The sequence below is a fragment of the Eucyclogobius newberryi genome, unplaced genomic scaffold (assembly GCF_026437365.1).
Source record: "Eucyclogobius newberryi isolate DKJ021-1_F unplaced genomic scaffold, fEucNew1.0.hap1 SCAF_350, whole genome shotgun sequence".
In the NCBI taxonomy this organism is placed as follows: domain Eukaryota; kingdom Metazoa; phylum Chordata; class Actinopteri; order Gobiiformes; family Gobiidae; genus Eucyclogobius; species Eucyclogobius newberryi.
This window is the reverse complement of record NW_027316002.1, coordinates 59,752-78,959: the sequence shown is the minus strand read 5'-3', so window position 1 is coordinate 78,959 and position 19,208 is coordinate 59,752. Positions and strand designations below refer to the sequence as shown.

The 19,208-nt window shown below is 48.3% G+C and overlaps 1 protein-coding gene across 1 annotated transcript in view; it reads left to right on the top strand.

The window, feature by feature from the left end:
* Window positions 1–158: 158 nt before the first annotated feature.
* The window catches only part of LOC140375896 (titin-like), a gene marked incomplete at both ends in the record, with an annotated part of 78,146 nt that continues 59,096 nt past the window's right edge, over window positions 159–19,208 (top strand). The window contains 11 exons of the mRNA XM_072461942.1: window positions 159–493; window positions 2,726–3,100; window positions 3,195–3,374; window positions 3,593–3,763; window positions 3,905–4,078; window positions 5,033–8,608; window positions 12,296–12,574; window positions 13,347–13,904; window positions 14,594–14,875; window positions 16,733–17,011; window positions 18,296–18,577. Of these exons, the coding sequence (XP_072318043.1) occupies window positions 159–493; window positions 2,726–3,100; window positions 3,195–3,374; window positions 3,593–3,763; window positions 3,905–4,078; window positions 5,033–8,608; window positions 12,296–12,574; window positions 13,347–13,904; window positions 14,594–14,875; window positions 16,733–17,011; window positions 18,296–18,577 (6,491 nt within the window). The remainder of the gene's footprint in view (window positions 494–2,725; window positions 3,101–3,194; window positions 3,375–3,592; window positions 3,764–3,904; window positions 4,079–5,032; window positions 8,609–12,295; window positions 12,575–13,346; window positions 13,905–14,593; window positions 14,876–16,732; window positions 17,012–18,295; window positions 18,578–19,208) is intronic.

Sequence of the window (19,208 nt, the reverse complement as noted above, 5' to 3'; positions counted from 1 at the left end):
TTGTCGTCAGTCCCGGCCGTCTCGTCTGACTTTGAGCTCTCTCAGACTCGTAGCTTGGGTTCCTTCTCTGTGGAACACTCTGAGGACACTTGTCTCTTGGGTTCCTTCTCTGTGGAACACTCTGAGGACACTTGTCTCTTGTCCTCGTGCATCTCCAGAGTGGTTCAGAGCTCTTTTCAGCCGTCCTTTAGCTCTGAGCCGGGGCAGAGTTTCAGAGACGTCCCTCAGCTGGTGGAGGACATGCAGGACGTGTGTGTCTCTTCGGGGGACGAAGCCCGGTTCCAATGCTCCTTCGTGGGCTTCAGCTCCGTGGAGTGGGATCACAACGGCAATGGGCTGGACCCAGATTCAGACCGGGTCCTGTTCTTCAAAAGCGGTCAGAGCCTGAGTCTGATGATCGCCGCGGCGACTCGGGAGGACCAGGGCGTTTACCGATGCACGGCGGCCAACGCCAAAGGCACGAGCTCAGCATCGGCTCGACTCACGCTGCAAGGTCAAAGTCTGCTGTTTGTGTTGTGTTCCCTCTGACCTCCTCTTCACCTTCGCCTCCTCATCACCTCCTCATCACCTCCTCATCACCTCGTCTGCTCCTCCACCATCACCTCGTCTGCTCCATCAAACCACCATCTCTGTGTTTCCACGTCCTTGTCCGTCACTTCAGGGCCTTGTCCATGTCTGTGTTCAGTCTTTGTCCATGGCATCCTCCCATCTCACTGTAACCAAGTGTAACTAACCATTCTCCAAAAAACAAACATGCTCAGCAAGTCAGAAGGATTTAGATTAGATTTGTTAAGAAATGAGTGAAGTTTGTGAGTTTCTCAGTCGCCGAGTTCTGGACCTGGATCCAGAGCCACGAGCTTCACCAGAGGAAAACAATGCATTAAGGGGTTAGCTAACCCTAACCATCACAGAGACATATAGTAGAGGCACCAGCAGGAGGCCGGTCCATGTTTAGTCCTGACTCTGGCACCAGCAGGAGGCCGGTCCATGTTTAGTCCTGACTCTGGCACCAGCAGGAGGCCGGTCCATGTTTAGTCCTGACTCTGGCACCAGCAGGAGGCCGGTCCATGTTTAGTCCTGACTCTGGGACCAGCAGGAGGCCGGTCCATGTTTAGTCCTGACTCTGGCACCAGCAGGAGGCCGCTCCATGTTTAGTCCTGACTCTGGCACCAGCAGGAGGCCGGTCCATGTTTAGTCCTGACTCTGGCACCAGCAGGAGGCCGGTCCATGTTTAGTCCTGACTCTGGCACCAGCAGGAGGCCAGTCCATGTTTAGTCCTGACTCTGGCACCAGCAGGAGGCCGGTCCATGTTTAGTCCTGACTCTGGCACCAGCAGGAGGCCAGTCCATGTTTAGTCCTGACTCTGGCACCAGCAGGAGGCCGCTCCATGTTTAGTCCTGACTCTGGCACCAGCAGGAGGCCGGTCCATGTTTAGTCCTGACTCTGGCACCAGCAGGAGGCCGGTCCATGTTTAGTCCTGACTCTGGCACCAGCAGGAGGCCGGTCCATGTTTAGTCCTGACTCTGGCACCAGCAGGAGGCCGGTCCATGTTTAGTCCTGACTCTGGCACCAGCAGGAGGCCGGTCCATGTTTAGTCCTGACTCTGGCACCAGCAGGAGGCCGGTCCATGTTTAGTCCTGACTCTGGCACCAGCAGGAGGCCGGTCCATGTTTAGTCCTGACTCTGGCACCAGCAGGAGGCCAGTCCATGTTTAGTCCTGACTCTGGCACCAGCAGGAGGCCGGTCCATGTTTAGTCCTGACTCTGGCACCAGCAGGAGGCCAGTCCATGTTTAGTCCTGACTCTGGCACCAGCAGGAGGCCGCTCCATGTTTAGTCCTGACTCTGGCACCAGCAGGAGGCCGGTCCATGTTTAGTCCTGACTCTGGCACCAGCAGGAGGCCGGTCCATGTTTAGTCCTGACTCTGGCACCAGCAGGAGGCCGCTCCGTGTTTAGTCCTGACTCTGGCACCAGCAGGAGGCCGCTCCATGTTTAGTCCTGACTCTGGCACCAGCAGGAGGCCGCTCCATGTTTAGTCCTGAATCTGGCACCAGCAGGAGGCCGGTCCATGTTTAGTCCTGACTCTGGCACCAGCAGGAGGCCGGTCCATGTTTAGTCCTGACTCTGGCACCAGCAGGAGGCCGGTCCATGTTTAGTCCTGACTCTGGCACCAGCAGGAGGCCGGTCCATGTTTAGTCCTGACTCTGGCACCAGCAGGAGGCCGCTCCGTGTTTAGTCCTGACTCTGGCACCAGCAGGAGGCCGGTCCATGTTTAGTCCTGACTCTGGCACCAGCAGGAGGCCGCTCCATGTTTAGTCCTGACTCTGGCACCAGCAGGAGGCCCTGAGGTCCCTGAGGTCCTCACAATCCGAGATGGTTAATATGGCACTAACATGTGACTTTAAACTCATCACCCTCAAACCAATGTGTGTCTCTCATCACTCTGTGTCTCTGGTGTTAAACCCTGGTGTTGTTTCTGCTGTTCCCCTTGTAGTGTCTCCCCCTGGTGTTAGACCCTGGTGTTGTTTCTGCTGTTCCCCTGGTAGTGTCTCCCCCTGGTGTTAAACCCTGGTGTTGTTTCTGCTGTTCCCCTTGTAGTGTCTCCCCCTGGTGTTAGACCCTGGTGTTGTTTCTGCTGTTCCCCTGGTAGTGTCTCCCCCTGGTGTTAACCCTCTGTACTACCGTCCTGTCTGGCCCTGACTGACTTCTAACTTTATCCCACCCAGATTTACGACCAACCCTCTCGTCAGAAACTCCCATTTCTGCCGATTCTGTTCCCCAAACTATCCCCAAAGTCTCCTCTGTACAAACCGGGGCTGTGTGGGAATCTAACCCACAACCAGAGCCCAAACCAGATCCGGACCTGGACCACGTCTGCCGTCTGGAGGAGACCCTGCAGACTCGGCTGTTCTTCCCTGATTTCAAGCCTCCGTTTGGGGCAGACTTTGTGCTGCGAGCGCCCCTGGAGCTGCTGTGGCGCTCAGGGAAGCTCGCCACCAAACCAGCCACGTTCATGCTCTGGTTTTACAACCGCCTCAACCTGGAAGACTTTTACTCTAAGACAAACGCAGCGGCCACAGTCCAGAGCGTTTGGCCTAAAGGTTGGGATCTGCATGCTTTTGGCTCATTTAGGAACTCTTTTTTCCCACAAAACCTTCACCAGTTAAAGTCCAGATGCTGAATCACGCTGAGCAGAAACAGAAGCAGAGCAAAGCATGGCAGACTTCACCGCACCTGCCCCGCCCGAAGCTCCGCCCGAAGCCCTGCCCGAACCCGAGGAGACGAGACCAGAGCGTCAGCTGAGAACAGAGAATATGGGATCGAACGCTCCGAATCAGATTCTGAGGTTTTCACAGGATAAACAGAGACACGAAAGTATAAACGCCGTCTAAATGAAATGATCCAGTAAAACGTTCTGTCTTCAGCTGTCCTCAGAGCCGGGGTCCCTGGTTCTGTCCTCAGCCTCGGTCCCTGGTTCTGTCCTCAGAGCCGAGGTCCCTGGTTCTGTCCTCAGAGCCTCGGTCCCTGGTTCTGTCCTCAGAGCCTCGGTCCCTGGGTCTGTCCTCAGCCTCGGTCCCTGGTTCTGTCCTCAGAGCCGGGGTCCCTGGGTCTGTCCTCAGCCTCGGTCCCTGGTTCTGTCCTCAGAGCCTCGGTCCCTGGGTCTGTCCTCAGCCTCGGTCCCTGGTTTTGTCCTCAGCCTCGGTCCCTGGTTCTGTCCTCAGAGCCAGAGTCCCTGGTTCTGTCCTCAGAGCCTCGGTCCCTGGGTCTGTCCTCAGCCTCGGTCCCTGGTTTTGTCCTCAGCCTCGGTCCCTGGTTCTGTCCTCAGAGCCAGAGTCCCTGGTTTTGTCCTCAGAGCCTTGGTCCCTGGGTCTGTCCTCAGCCTCGGTCCCTGGTTCTGTCCTCAGCCTCGGTCCCGTCTCGTCTCCTCTGCTTCACTTGGGGCTGGTTCACAACTAACTTTGTCCTGCAGCAGAATAAAAGCGTTTTCTGCTTTGACCTGGATTTGAAGCTGGTTTTCTGTGTTTTGACAGTGACTGAAGCGGGAGACAAAGCGTCCACTAAGACCACAGAGGACAAAGGTAAAGTCAAACCACTCCAAAGGTTCTTAGGATTTACCTTTTGTCCTTTTAAGTTTGAGAAACACGATGAAGATTGTTCCACAGGATGTTTCTCACACATGAAGAGCAGGTTTGATAGAAAACTGTGTACAAATACAAATACTTTCATGTTTGTATAAATGATATACAGTATATCGTCATATATTACTCTATTGATTACAAACCATTTCTATAACTAATTATAATTCTAATTTTACTTCAGATCATATTTTTAAACTACTTATATTTAGAACAGGTTTTACTGGGTTTTTCTGTGACAACATACCGTATGTTCCAGACTATAAATCGCACCTTTTTTCATCGTTTTGGCCGGCTTGTTTTGGGTATTTATACTTATACTTATACTTGTACTTGTACTCTGGAGCGACTTATGTGATTGTATTTGTTATTTTCACTTCAGTGCAGCTCATATGTGTTTTTTTATTATGCATTTTTTGGCTGCTGCGACTTATAGTCCGGAAAATACGGTAATGTCAAAATGTGATATTGTGACAGACGTAGTTTGATGATACAAGACATTTGAGCAGCACAATAAATGTCCAGTTGGACAAACATGAAAGGTGTTAAAATCAGAAGCTTCTGGATGAGTGTCAATCACGCGACACTGATACAACTCATGTTCTCATCGATGCTGTGGATCACTTGTACTTCTCTACATGTCTTGCAGGTATTGTTCTGTATTGTAAAGTAAAAGTACTTGAGAGAGTTATCTTTTGCATTCTGCCTGAAGGTTTTGAGTTCAAGCCCCAGCTTTGACCAAACTATATTTAATAACTCCAAATCTGTGTGAAATACTTTGACTCAAGTAGATTTAGTATGTGCTACTTTCACTTGAGTAGTTTTTTTGGCCCATGATGTATATGTACTTGTACTTAAGTAACAGCAGTGCTTCTTCCTCCACTTTTGTCCCGTCAGCGACCGTGTCCGAGCCGACGCTCTCAGACAAACACGACCCTCGGCTCAAACCCAGACGCTTACACTTCACCTCTTCTCTGGATCGAAAGCCAGAGAAACCGTCTTTCCTCTGCGAACTCTCCCGAAACGTCTTTGCCAACGTTGGCGAATCGTTCACGTTAACGCTCCGTGCGTCCGGCTTCCCCAAACCGACCGCGCAGTGGTTCCACGATGGAACCAACATTAGCTCGTCGTCTCTTTACGAATTCACCCACGAAAAAGAGGAATTCTGCCTTGTGATCCGTGAAATACAGCAGGAGCACAAAGGCGAATACTCATGCACGCTTAGCAACAGACTTGGCAAAGCTACGTGCACGTCATATTTAAAGGTGGAGGTGAAAGAGCCGGGAATACCACCGTTGTTCACCAAAAGGCTTCAGAAGGTGCAGGTTTCCGAAGGAGCAGAGGCCTTGTTTGGTTATGTTGTAATAGGAAAACCTCTCCCTGAAGTGAAATGGTTCAGAGGAAACTTCCAGCTTCAGCCGAGCGCGTTCAACGTCATCGTGACAAACGCGGACGGCAGCGGCTTTTTCAGCATTAAAACCTCAAAAGCCAATGACAGTGGCGTTTACGTTTGCAAGGCCGTTAACTCTTTTGGCGAGGCGTCCTGTAGTGCCGAGCTCCTGGTCCTGGTAAAGAGAAGCTCTGGTCTGAAAATCTCTCTCACGGAGCAAAGCGAAACACGAACAAGCCGTGAACGATCCGACCAAATGATATACACCATCAGCACGGATGACAGGCAGATAATCCAGTGCGAGGAGGTGCAGACGATGACCGGAGTGGACGTTGTATCCGCGACGCTGCACAAGGAGATGCTAACACAACAAGCGGCAGTGCTACAGTCCCACGCCATCCAAGAGCAAGTGTCGCCAGCCCCGCCCAAACACCCACAAACCTCTTTCGCCATTCAGGGGAAACAACTGCATATGGAAACGTTTCTTTCGTCCGTTCAAGAACAGCAGAACATAATGGAGCAGCACTCAGACAGAATCCTCAGCCCGGAAATATCTGAAGTTTGTTTCATAAACGAGGAGAAATCGAAACTTATGTCGGCCACTTCAGAAGAAGTGTTCCCTTTGAGCACAGTAAGAGTCGAGCCGCTTGACCACATTGCTCAAGAAAAGCTAAAGCTCTCCACCGAAAATCACCAAATTGTGAGCAGGCCACAAGTCGAGTCCACTTTACTGATTCAAGATGAAACGCTAGGTCAAATAAACCGTCCTCTAGAGGAAAACAGCTTCAAAGTCACAGAAGGGGTAAAGATTTTGTATTCGGCTCAATCTTCAGAACAAATGCTGCTCACAGAAAGTCACACAGAGATGATACAAGACGCAGAAAAACCTACAATGGCAAACATTCAAAAAGAAAGAGTTAAAACTAAGATAGCGCCAATTAGTCAAACTAAAAGTGAGTTGTTCAAAGAGGAAGCCCTCAGAATATTCAAACCAGATCAGGAGAAAGCAGCTCAAATGAAGGATTTATGCATTAAATCAGCTGCAAATGTTGAAGAGAAATGTGAGATTCAGGCAGAACAGGAGGGGAAAGTGGAAACTCTAGAGACAGGACTGAGTTTAGAAGTTCAGAGGGAAAAAGAGAGAGGGCTAAAGCTGCAGGTTTCCTCCAAACAAGACGTGTACGAAGCAGAGGGCAGGTTTAGCCTCCAAAAACCCAATCTGGAACGAGCAACCATGAGGAAAAGCCCGGTGCTTTTGCAAACAGTGACGCAAGACGAGCAGCAAACTTTAATATGCAAGAAAACCGAGGAGATCACCAAAAAACCAAACACAGAATCTGCTCTTGTCAAGAAAGAAAGTCAGCCAAGGAAACATGGACAGTGTGTCCATTCTCCAACCGTTTTATTGAAAGAAGAAGTGATAAACGTGGGCAAAACTGAGGGATTAACTGCAACACTGAAATTGGAACAAGCTCGGAAAAAAGCAGCAATTTCCGAAGAAAGACGAGCGTTAACGGCGGAGCGCGAGGACGAGCTGAAAGTTTCCGTTTCAGGATTTACACCAGAGATTCGTACAGAGCAAAAGCCGGTTCATGTGCTTCCTGTGTCCGTTTTAGCAACGCAAATGTCAAAAGAATCTCCGTTTGATAGCGATGTAAAAGAGCAGCGAGCGTTGGTGCAAAAGGAAGAATTCGGGAACATTCTGCAGCCTCTAAACGTGACAGAAACACAGGCTTTAGAAGAAGGGCATACGGACAATATCAAAACAGAATCCGAGTTTAAATCTGTCATCAAAACTGAGCCAAAAATCCTCAAACGGCCCATTTTTATTGAGGAGAAAGCGGTCGCAACGGAAAGCTGCAAAGTTTTAGATGCGGCGGAGCAGGATTTTGCGTTTCAAATTCAAGAAGGACAGGAAGTTAGACAGTCTGTTTTACTGGAGGAAAGGCAGGTCATTTTAGGAGAGAGCTCTGTGGAAATAAGAACATTTGAGGAGACAAATGTGAGCGCGGTGCAGCAAAAGAAAGATGTTGTATTTGTGCACGAGACACAAGATTCTCCAGCGCTCCCGAAAGAGCTGCATTTTAACGTTCAAATCCCCAAAATGTCAAAAGGGAATCTGAAGTGGCAGGTGAAAGAGGCCTTGAAGTCCGCCGTGGCTCAGGAGCAGCGGCTCGTCTTAGCCGACATCGTTAATGAGATAAAACCCACCAAAATACAAGAATTGCGCGTCACCAAACAGCCCAAACACACGGCATTCTCATACCTCATCTCAACTCTGGGAAACCCAATCGAGATCGTGCTCACTTTAGACAGCGAATATCCACAAAGAGCAGAGCTGAAATCTGAACTCCAGACTGTACTTCATGCTCTGCTTTTCCACCATCAGCAAAGTTTAACCTCAGAAGAACCGCATCCAATTCAAGGCAAAAACATGCCACAAAACGCAAACAGCTCAGCGGAAATGTCAAAGAGACAAGTGCAATCGACGGTGGTGAAGGAGCTGACCGCCGGAGAGAGCGTGTCCACTTTACTCGGCCCAAATGTGCAAAAAGCCCGACTTAAAAGTGAAACAAAAATGTTCTTTCAAACCGCAATCAAAAGTGAAAATGTTCAGACCTTGGACCAGGGCGACGGCCAGGACTTTATTTCCGAGGCCGTAATGATCAGTCAAATGTCGGACGCGGTCGTAGACTTGCCCACGATCGTAGACTTGCCCACGATCGTAGACTTGCCCACGATCGAAGACTTGCCCACGATCGAAGACTTGCCCACGATCGTAGACTTGCCCACGATCGTAGACTTGCCTACGATCGTAGAGCCGCTGCAGGACGTGTTCGCAGAGGAAAACGGTGCGGCTGTTTTTAAATGTACGGTGAAAAATGCCACCGAAACAAAGTGGCTTTTGAAGGGTGAAGCGGCGACGGCGAGCCGAGGGTCGAGGAGCTCCAGACACGGAGACACGCTCTGGCTGGAGATTGTAAACGTGTCCAAACTGAGACACAGCGGAGACGTTGTTCTGGAGGCGCAGAACCAGAAGGGGAAAGCACAGACTTCAGCTCGACTGGCTGTGGTCCAGAAAGGTTCTGACCCATGAGTGACCCATGATCTAACCTCAGTCTGTGGAAACCTCACACTGAAACATGTCTTAAGATGATGAGATCTAAAGTTCAATATTATATATCCTATTATATTGTGGAAAAAAAGATTTACCAATAGAAACATGAATATAATCTCTTCTATTCAAGTGTTTATGCTTCTCTTTTTCTTCTGTTACTGACAGAAAGCTCACTCAAAGACAAGATTAATACTTATTAACTTATTCATACCTATTATCTTTTCTCTTTTTCAAATATGTCGGGCTGAGAGACAAATGTCGTGCCCTTTTTCTCCTCATTTTTAATTTGATTATATTTTTCATGAAAAATGAAATCCAGAGTAGAATTCAATACAAACACAAACTCCAAATGTACTGAACATAATTCATGTTTAAATGTTTTATTCATAAAGATAAGAAGTGTTTCATCTAACGACCACAACGATGACTTAATGACCACAACGATCACTTAACGACCACAACGATGACTTAACGACCACAACGATCACTTAACGACCACAACGATGACTTAACGACCACAACGATGACTTGACGACCACAACGATCACTTAACGACCACAACGATCACTTAACGACCACAACGATCACTTAACGACCACAACGATGACTTAACGACCACAACGATGACTTAACGACCACAACGATCACTTAACGACCACAACGATCACTTAACGACCACAACTATGACTTAACGACCACAACGATCACTTAACGACCACAACGATGACTTAACGACCACAACGATGACTTAACGACCACAACGATCACTTAACGACCACAACGATCACTTAACGACCACAACGATGACTTAACGACCACAACGATCACTTAACGACCACAACGATGACTTAACGACCACAACGATCACTTAACGACCACAACGATCACTTAACGACCACAACGATGACTTAACGACCACAACGATGACTTAACGACCACAACGATCACTTAACGACCACAACGATCACTTAACGACCACAACGATGACTTAACGACCGCAACGATCACTTAACGACCACAACGATGACTTAACGACCACAACGATCACTTAACGACCACAACGATCACTTAACGACCACAACGATCACTTAACGACCACAACGATGACTTAACGACCACAACGATCACTTAACGACCACAACGATGACTTAACGACCACAACGATGACTTAACGACCACAACGATGACTTAACGACCACAACGATGACTTAACGACCACAACGATCACTTAACGACCACAACCCACAACGATGACTTAACGACCACAACGATGACTTAACGACCACAACGATGACTTAACGACCACAACGATCACTTAACGACCACAACGATGACTTAACGACACAACGATCACTTAACAACCACAACGATGACTTAACGACACAACGATGACTTAATGACCACAACGATGACTTAACGACCACAACGATGACTTAACGACCACAACGATCACTTAACGACCACAACGATGACTTAACGACACAACGATGACTTAACGACCACAACGATGACTTAACGACCACAACGATGACTTAACGACCACAACGATCACTTAACGACCACAACGATCACTTAACGACCACAACGATGACTTAACGACCACAACGATGACTTAACGACTACAACGATGACTTAACGACCACGACAATCACTTAACGACCACAACGATGACTTAACGACCACAACGATGACTTAACGACCACAACGATCACTTAACGACCACGACGATGACTTAACGACCACGACGATGACTTAACGACCACGACGATCACTTAACGACCACAACGATGACTTAACGACCACAACGATCACTTAACGACCACAACGATGACTTAACGACCACAACGATGACTTAACGACCACAACGATCACTTAACGACCACAACGATGACTTAACGACACAACGATCACTTAACAACCACAACGATGACTTAACGACACAACGATGACTTAATGACCACAACGATGACTTAACGACCACAACGATGACTTAACGACCACAACGATCACTTAACGACCACAACGATGACTTAACGACACAACGATGACTTAACGACCACAACGATGACTTAACGACCACAACGATGACTTAACGACCACAACGATCACTTAACGACCACAACGATCACTTAACGACCACAACGATGACTTAACGACCACAACGATGACTTAACGACTACAACGATGACTTAACGACCACGACAATCACTTAACGACCACAACGATGACTTAACGACCACAACGATGACTTAACGACCACGACGATCACTTAACGACCACGACGATGACTTAACGACCACAACGATGACTTAACGACCACAACGATCACTTAACGACCACAACGATGACTTAACGACCACAACGATCACTTAACGACCACAACGATCACTTAACGACCACAACGATCACTTAACGACCACAACGATGACTTAACGACCACAACGATCACTTAACGACCACAACGATGACTTAACGACCACAACGATCACTTAACGACCACAACGATGACTTAACGACCACAACGATGACTTAACGACCACAACGATCACTTAACGGCCACAACGATCACTTAACGACCACAACGATGACTTAACGACCACAACGATCACTTAACGACCACAACGATGACTTAACGACCACAACGATCACTTAACGACCACAACGATCACTTAACGACCACAACGATCACTTAACGACCACAACGATGACTTAACGACCACAACGATCACTTAACGACCACAACGATCACTTAACGACCACAACGATGACTTAACGACCACAACGATGACTTAGAAGCTGCTTTTCCACTTGAATCCACACGTGACTCATGATCGAGAGTATCGACCGCTGTTGAGACCTTTCCATTCAAAACATTGTCTAAAATACACTTTATCTTCTCATTTACACAAAGTAAGACAAAGTGACACAAAGTGAGACAAAGTAAGACAAAGTGACACAAAGTGAGACAAAGTGAGACAAAGTAAGACAAAGTGAGACAAAGTGAGACAAAGTGAGACAAAGTAAGACAAAGTGAGACAAAGTGAGACAAAGTGAGACAAAGTGAGACAAAGTAAGACAAAGTAAGACAAAGTAAGACAAAGTGACACAAAGTGAGACAAAGTGACACAAAGTGAGACAAAGTAAGACAAAGTAAGACAAAGTGAGACAAAGTGAGACAAAGTGAGACAAAGTGAGACAAAGTGAGACAAAGTAAGACAAAGTGACACAAAGTGAGACAAAGTGAGACAAAGTGAGGTCTTCAGAGCTCTGAGGTTTCCGCCGGCTTCACATTCCATCGAGTTGTTGTTGGGTCACTCTTTTCCATCTCATCCATTCCACAGGATCCACCTGAATCTGCTCCATGTTTTCACACGTTTCCTCTCCATGTTTCTCCATGTTTCCTTGTTCACCTCCTTCAGAAGAATGGCACGTTCACAAAACTAAACCTGATCCAAAGCTTTCCACGCTCTGCTTCTGTTTTCAACTTCACAAAACCTCCTTCTTTTGAAGATATGTGGACTAGTCCAGTTTTAGTCCTGGTTTAGTTCCACAGATCTTCCTTCTTAAACATTTCCTTTCTCCACATTCTTTTCTGTCCTTTCTATTCTCTCCAACTCAAACTGACTTCACTTTGTCCTTTTCCCGTTCACAGTGAAGCCCGTTTTCCGCCACCGCATTTCGCCGGTGGAAATAAACGTTGGAAACTCTGCAAAGTTTGAGTGTGAGACGGAGGCGGCGCCGAACGTGACCTTCAAGTGGCTGAAGGACGGGAAACAGCTGAAGGAGAGCGAGCGCGTGCGCATCATCAGCCGCGTCAGCTCGTCCTCGCTCGAGCTGCTCAATGCCACCAAAGACGACTGCAGCCAGTACACGTGCCGAGCGACCAATCAGCACGGCTCGGACGAATGCTCCGCCCCCCTGCACGTCACAGGTACGACACACCTGAGACTCACTCCCGCTGGAGCTTTGATCAGAGATTTGACTGTGGGCCAGATCTGTTCTTTAGTCATTTTATCTTTGATATTTTGGTCTTGTTTCTTTTGTTCCAAACGTGTGGAAGTTAGTTTGGAGATTTGTGATTTGTTGTCATTCTGTTCAAGAGAAGCAGAGACTTTAGTTCAAGTGAACTCAGTTCTGTCTCATTGTCTTGGTTCTTATTGGTTTTATTAGAATGATGAATGTTTTGGAGCTGAACGTGACGTGAAGTCGCTCAGGCGTTGCTCCTGGTTCTGCTTCTGGTTCTGCTCCTGGTTCTGCTTCTGATTCTGCTTCTGGTTCTGCTTCTGGTTCTGCTTCTGGTTCTGCTCCTGGTTCTGCTCCTGGTTCTGCTCCTGGTTCTGCTCCTGGTTCTGCTCCTGGTTCTGCTCCTGGTTCTGCTCCTGGTTCTGCTCCAGGTTCTGCTTCTGGTTCTGCTTCTGGTTCTGCTTCTGGTTCTGCTCCTGGTTCTGCTTCTGGTTCTGCTCCTGGTTCTGCTTCTGGTTCTGCTTCTGGTTCTGCTCCTGGTTCTGCTCCTGGTTCTGCTCCTGGTTCTGCTCCTGGTTCTGCTCCTGGTTCTGCTCCAGGTTCTGCTTCTGGTTCTGCTTCTGGTTCTGCTTCTGGTTCTGCTCCTGGTTCTGCTTCTGGTTCTGCTCCTGGTTCTGCTTCTGGTTCTGCTTCTGGTTCTGCTGTTGCTTCTAACACCTCTTTCTCCTTTGACCCTGTAGAGAAATGTGCTCCGGTGTTTGTGTCTCAGCCGGACAGTCCCCAGAGCCAGTTTGTGGGCCGTCAGGTGCAGTTCACCTGTCAGATCAGAGGCTCGGTTCCCCTGTCTGTGCTCTGGTTGAAAGACCATTCACCCGCTCACGGGCAAAGCTGCTTTGAGGCTGGTAAAGCGTCTCTGGTGCTGCCCTGCGTGCAGGCGGGTGACGGCGGGCTGTACGTGTGCAGAGCCAGTAATGCTCTGGGGCAGGCTGAGTGCCAGGTGCAGCTCTGTGCCCTGGACAAGCCGCGCTTCTTCACGCCGCTGTCGCCCGTGGTGGCGGCGGTGGTTGGCGCGCCGCTGCACCTGGAATGTTGTGTGGACGAGGACCAAGGAGCGAGCGTGACCTGGAGCAGAGACGGACGCAAAGTGCACCAGTCACCCGACTGTAAACTGTCTTTCGAGGAGAAGAAGGTCACGCTCGATATTCTGAAAAGCACTCTGAAAGACTGTGGAGAATATGTGTGCACAGTGAGCAACCAGGCCGGCAGCGCCTCCTGCTGCACCAGCGTCAAAGTGCAAGGTAAGCTGTGCGCTGCAGTGCGAGCCGCGCACCGCGCGCCGCGCGCCGCTATTCTGCTTCTGTTTTTGACTGCTATCGACTGTTTGTGTCTGCTCTTGTATCACTCTTTTATCACTCTTTTATCACTCTTTTATCACTCTTTTATCACTCTTTTACACGTCTGTCTGTGAAATCTTTTTATCTTGTGTTTCATGTTTACCGTTCTTTAAATCCAGTTTCATTTAAACTCGCCGTGTAAACTGTCAGAGGTCAGAGGTCAGAGGTCAGATAAACATTGGGACAGTGGGTTGTTCTAAGGGATATAGTACTTATATAGGTTCTGCTGTAGTTCTTTAGGTTCTGCTGTAGTTCTTTAGTTTCTGCTGTAGTTCTTTAGTTTCTGCTGTAGTTCTTTAGGTTCTGCTGTAGTTCTTTAGGTTCTGCTGTAGTTCTTTAGTTTTACACTGTAGTTCTTTAGTTTCTGCTGTAGTTCTTAAGTTTCTGCTTTAGTTCTTTAGGTTCTGCTGTAGTACTTTAGGTTCCACTGTAGTTCTTTAGGTTCTGCTGTCGTTCTTTAGGTTCTGCTGTAGTACTTTAGGTTCTGCTGTAGTTCTTTAGGTTCTGCTGTAGTTCTTTAGGTTCTGCTGTAGTTCTTTAGGTTCTGCTGTAGTTCTTTAGTCTCACTGTCTCTCATGCATCTGACCATTTAGAGCCGCCGGTGTTTGTGAAACGCCTTGAGAGCGCCACCGTGTGGAAGCACGGTGCTACTGCCCGACTGCAGTGCTCCGTCAAAGGCTCCCCTGAACTGAAGGTTTTGTGGTTCTGTAACGACTCTGAACTCAAACCAAATGAAAGGCTCTCGCTGAGCTTCAAAGATGGCTTGGCCACTCTGGAGCTCCAGCAGGTGGCGCTGTTGGACAGTGGCAGTTACACCTGTGAGGTTCAGAACGACAGCGGCTCTGAACTGTGCAGCACCAAAGTCTGCGTCAAAGGTACAGCTCCTAAACCTGGTCCTAGTTCAGGGAGAACCCAGTCTCTACAAGTCCTAGTGTATTGTAAATCCAGTTCTAGTTCAGGGAGAACCCAGTCTCTACAAGTCCTAGTGTATTGTAAATCCAGTTCTAGTTCAGGGAGAACCCAGTCTCTACAAGTCCTAGTGTATTGTAAATCCAGTTCTAGTTCAGGGAGAACCCAGTCTCTACAAGTCCTAGTGTATTGTAAATCCAGTTCTAGTTCAGGGAGAACCCAGTCTCTACAAGTCCTAGTGCATTCCAGACTAAGTTCTGCTCCATAATCTGTTCTATGGCCCAGTCTAGTCCTAGTCCAAGGGTTTGCAACCACTGTCAGCAGAGCCACATGCAGCTCTTTAAACCTCCCCTGAGTCTCTTTAGACCTCCCCTGAGTCTCTTTAGACCTCCCCTGAGTCTCTTTAAACCTCCCCTGAGTCTCTTTAGACCTCCCCTGAGTCTATTTAAACCTCCCCTGAGTCTCTTTAAACCTCCCCTGAGTCTCTATAAACCTCCCCTGAGTCTCTTTAGACCTCCCCTGAGTCTCTTTAGACCTCCCCTGAGTCTCTTTAGACCTCCCCTGAGGCTCTTTAAACCTCCCCTGAGTCTCTTTAAACCTCCCCTGAGTCTCTTTAGACCTCCCCTGAGTCTCTTTAGACCTCCCCTGAGTCTCTTAAGACCTCCCCTGAGGCTCTTTAGACCTCCCCTGAGTCTCTTTAGACCTCCCCTGAGTCTCTTTAGACCTCCCTTGAGTCTCTTTAGACCTCCCCTGAGTCTCTTTAGACCTCCCCTGAGTCTCTTTAAACCTCCCCTGAGTCTCTTTAGACCTCCCCTGAGTCTCTTTAGACCTCCCCTGAGTCTCTTTAAACCTCCCCTGAGTCTCTTTAAACCTCCCCTGAGTCTCTTTAGACCTCCCCTGAGTCTCTTTAGACCTCCCCTGAGTCTCTTTAAACCTCCCCTGAGGCTCTTTAGACCTCCCCTGAGGCTCTTTAGACCTCCCCTGAGTCTCTTTAGACCTCCCCTGAGTCTCTTTAGACCTCCCCTGAGTCTCTTTAAACCTCCCCTGAGTCTCTTTAGACCTCCCGAGTCTCTTTAGACCTCCCCTGAGTCTATTTAAACCTCCCCTGAGTCTCTTTAGACCTCCCCTGAGTCTCTTTAGACCTCCCCTGAGTCTCTTTAGACCTCCCTTGAGTCTCTTTAGACCTCCCCTGAGTCTCTTTAGACCTCCCCTGAGTCTCTTTAGACCTCCCCTGAGTCTCTTTAGACCTCCCCTGAGTCTCTTTAGACCTCCCCTGAGTCTCTTTAGACCTCCCCTGAGTCTCTTTAAACCTCCCCTGAGTCTCTTTATACCTCCCCTAAGTCTCTTTAGACCTCCCCTGAGGCTCTTTAAACCTCCCCTGAGTCTCTTTAGACCTCCCCTGAGGCTCTTTAGACCTCCCCTGAGTCTCTTTAAACCTCCCCTAAGTCTCTTTAGACCTCCCCTGAGGCTCTTTAAACCTCCCCTGAGTCTCTTTAAACCTCCCCTGAGTCTCTTTATACCTCCCCTAAGTCTCTTTAGACCTCCCCTGAGTCTCTTTAGACCTCCCCTGAGTCTCTTTAGACCTCCCCTGAGTCTCTTTAGACCTCCCCTGAGTCTCTTTAAAGCCTCTGCCCAGCCTGTCTTGAAATAATACTTCAGACTCTTTCTAACTTTTGGGGTTTGAAATTGGTCTATGTGGCCCTTTGGCCCTTTGGCCCTTCGGCCCTTTGGCCCTTTGGCCCTTTGCTGTTAAAGGTGTCAGACCCTTGTTCTATCTGTGATCCAGTTTGGTCTTAATCTTAACAGTCCCTGGTCTTGTCTAGAGCCCCCGTTCTTCTTGAAGCCTCTGCAGAGCATTGAAGCCGTGCGTGGAGCAGTGGCTCTGCTCGAGTGTGAACTTTCTGGCTCAGCACCATTCGAAGTTTCCTGGAGAAGAAACAGAAAGCGCCTGGTCTCGGATCAGAAGTTCTGTCTCATGAGTTTGGGTTCACACTCGTCTCTGGAGATCCGCGGCTTTGAGAGCGCCGACGTGGACGAGTACGAGTGTGTGGCCTCCAACCAAGTGGGCTCAGTGTCCTGCAAAGGCAATGCTAAACTGAAAGGTTAGTAGGGTCCTTTAGTCCTTTTGTCCTTTAGTCCTTTAGTCCATTAGTCCATTAGTCCATTAGTGCTTTTGTTCTTTTGTTCTTTTGTTCTTTTGTTCTTTTGTTCTTTTGTTCTTTAGTCCTTTAGTCCTTTAGTCCTTTAGTCCTTTAGTCCTTCAGTCCTTTAGTCCTTCAGTCCTTTAGTCCTTTAGTCCTTCAGTCCTTCAGTCCTTTAGTCCTTCAGTCCTTTAGTCCTTTAGTCCTTCAGTCCTTTAGTCCTTTAGTCCTTTAGTCCTTTAGTCCTTCAGTCCTTTAGTCCTTTTGTCCTTTAGTCCATTAGTCCTTTAGTCCTTCAGTCCTTTAGTCCTTTTGTCCTTTAGTCCATTAGTCCTTTAGTCCTTCAGTCCTTTAGTCCTTTAGTCCTTTAGTCTTTTAGTCCTTCAGTCCTTCAGTCCTTTAGTCCTTCAGTCCTTTAGTCCTTTAGTCCTTCAGTGCTTTAGTCCTTTAGTCCTTTAGTCCTTCAGTCCTTTAGTCCTTTTGTCCTTTAGTCCATTAGTCCTTTAGTCCTTCAGTCCTTTAGTCCTTTTGTCCTTTAGTCCATTAGTCCTTTAGTCCTTCAGTCCTTTAGTCCTTTAGTCCTTTAGTCCTTTAGTCCTTCAGTCCTTTCAGTCCTTCAGTCCTTCAGTCCTTTAGTCCTTTAGTCCTTCAGTCCTTTAGTCCTTCAGTCCTTCAGTCCTTCAGTCCTTCAGTCCTTTAGTCCTTTAGTCCTTTAGTCCTTGTCACTTGTAAATTTGTCAGTGCAAAGTTTGGGCTGAAAACGATGAAGAAAAGTACAAAGTTATTGAAGTAAATGTATATTTCATATTTACTCTTATAGTTAATTTGGTTCTGATCTGTTGAAGCAGAAGGTTTTCAGTTTGTTATTACTTCAATGTGGGGGTTAGGGTTAGGGTTAGGGTTAGGGTTAGGGTTAGGGTCACACAGTTCAGTCTCATCATCAAAGGGTTAGGGTTAGGGTTTGGGTTAGGGTTAGGGTCACACAGTTCAGTCTCATCATCAAAGGGTTAGGGTTTGGGTTATGGTTTGGGTTAGGGTTTGGGTTAGGGTTTGGGTTTGGGTTAGGGTTAGGGTTTGGGTTAGGGTTAGGGCTAGGGTTTGGGTTAGGGTTAGGGTTAGGGTTAGGGTTAGGGTCACACAGTTCAGTCTCATCATTAAAGCTGCTCATCATCTTTTGCTTCCTAAACTCTGCTTAAAACTTCAGTTCTATCTAAACCTGATCTAAACTTGTTCCGTGGCCTGTAGAACCGCCCATGTTCTCGAAGCGGCCCGAGAGCGCCAGTGTGGTGATGGGCAACGCAGTCAAGCTGCAGGCCGCCATTAAAGGCTCCGCCCCCTTCTCTGTAAAGTGGCTGAAAGACTCGGAGTTGCTCAGAGACGATGACCTGAGCGTGAAAATGAGCTTCGACAGCAACATCTCGCTGATGGCGTTCTCCTGCGTCGAGCTGAAGCACGCGGGAAAGTACTGCTGTGTGGCAGAGAACGAGGCGGGGCAAGCCCAGTGTGAGGCGGTGCTCACCGTCCAAGGTACACCTGCTAGGACCGCCCACTTTGTACAAGAGAGGGACCTCAAGTCACTCAGGTCACACTCAGGTCACACTCAGGTCACTCTACAGTCACACTCAGGTCACACTACAGTCACACTCAGGTCACTCTACAGTCACACTCAGGTCACACTACAGTCACACTCAGGTCACACTACAGTCACACTCAGGTCACTCTACAGTCACACTCAGGTCACTACAGTCACACTCAGGTCACTCTACAGTCACACTCAGGTCACACTACAGTCACACTCAGGTCACACTACAGTCACACTCAGGTCACTCTACAGTCACACTCAGGTCACTCTACAGTCACACTCAGGTCACACTACAGTCACACTCAGGTCACTCTACAGTCACACTCAGGTCACTACAGTCACACTCAGGTCACTCTACAGTCACACTCAGGTCACTACAGTCACACTCAGGTCACTCTACAGTCACACTCAGGTCACTCTACAGTCACACTACAGTCAGACTCAGGTCACACTCAGGTCACACTCTACAGTCACACTCTACAGTCACACTGCAGTCACACTCAGGTCACACTCAGGTCGCTCTACAGTGACACTCAGGTCACACTCAGGTCACACTCAGGTCATAAACAGTACATT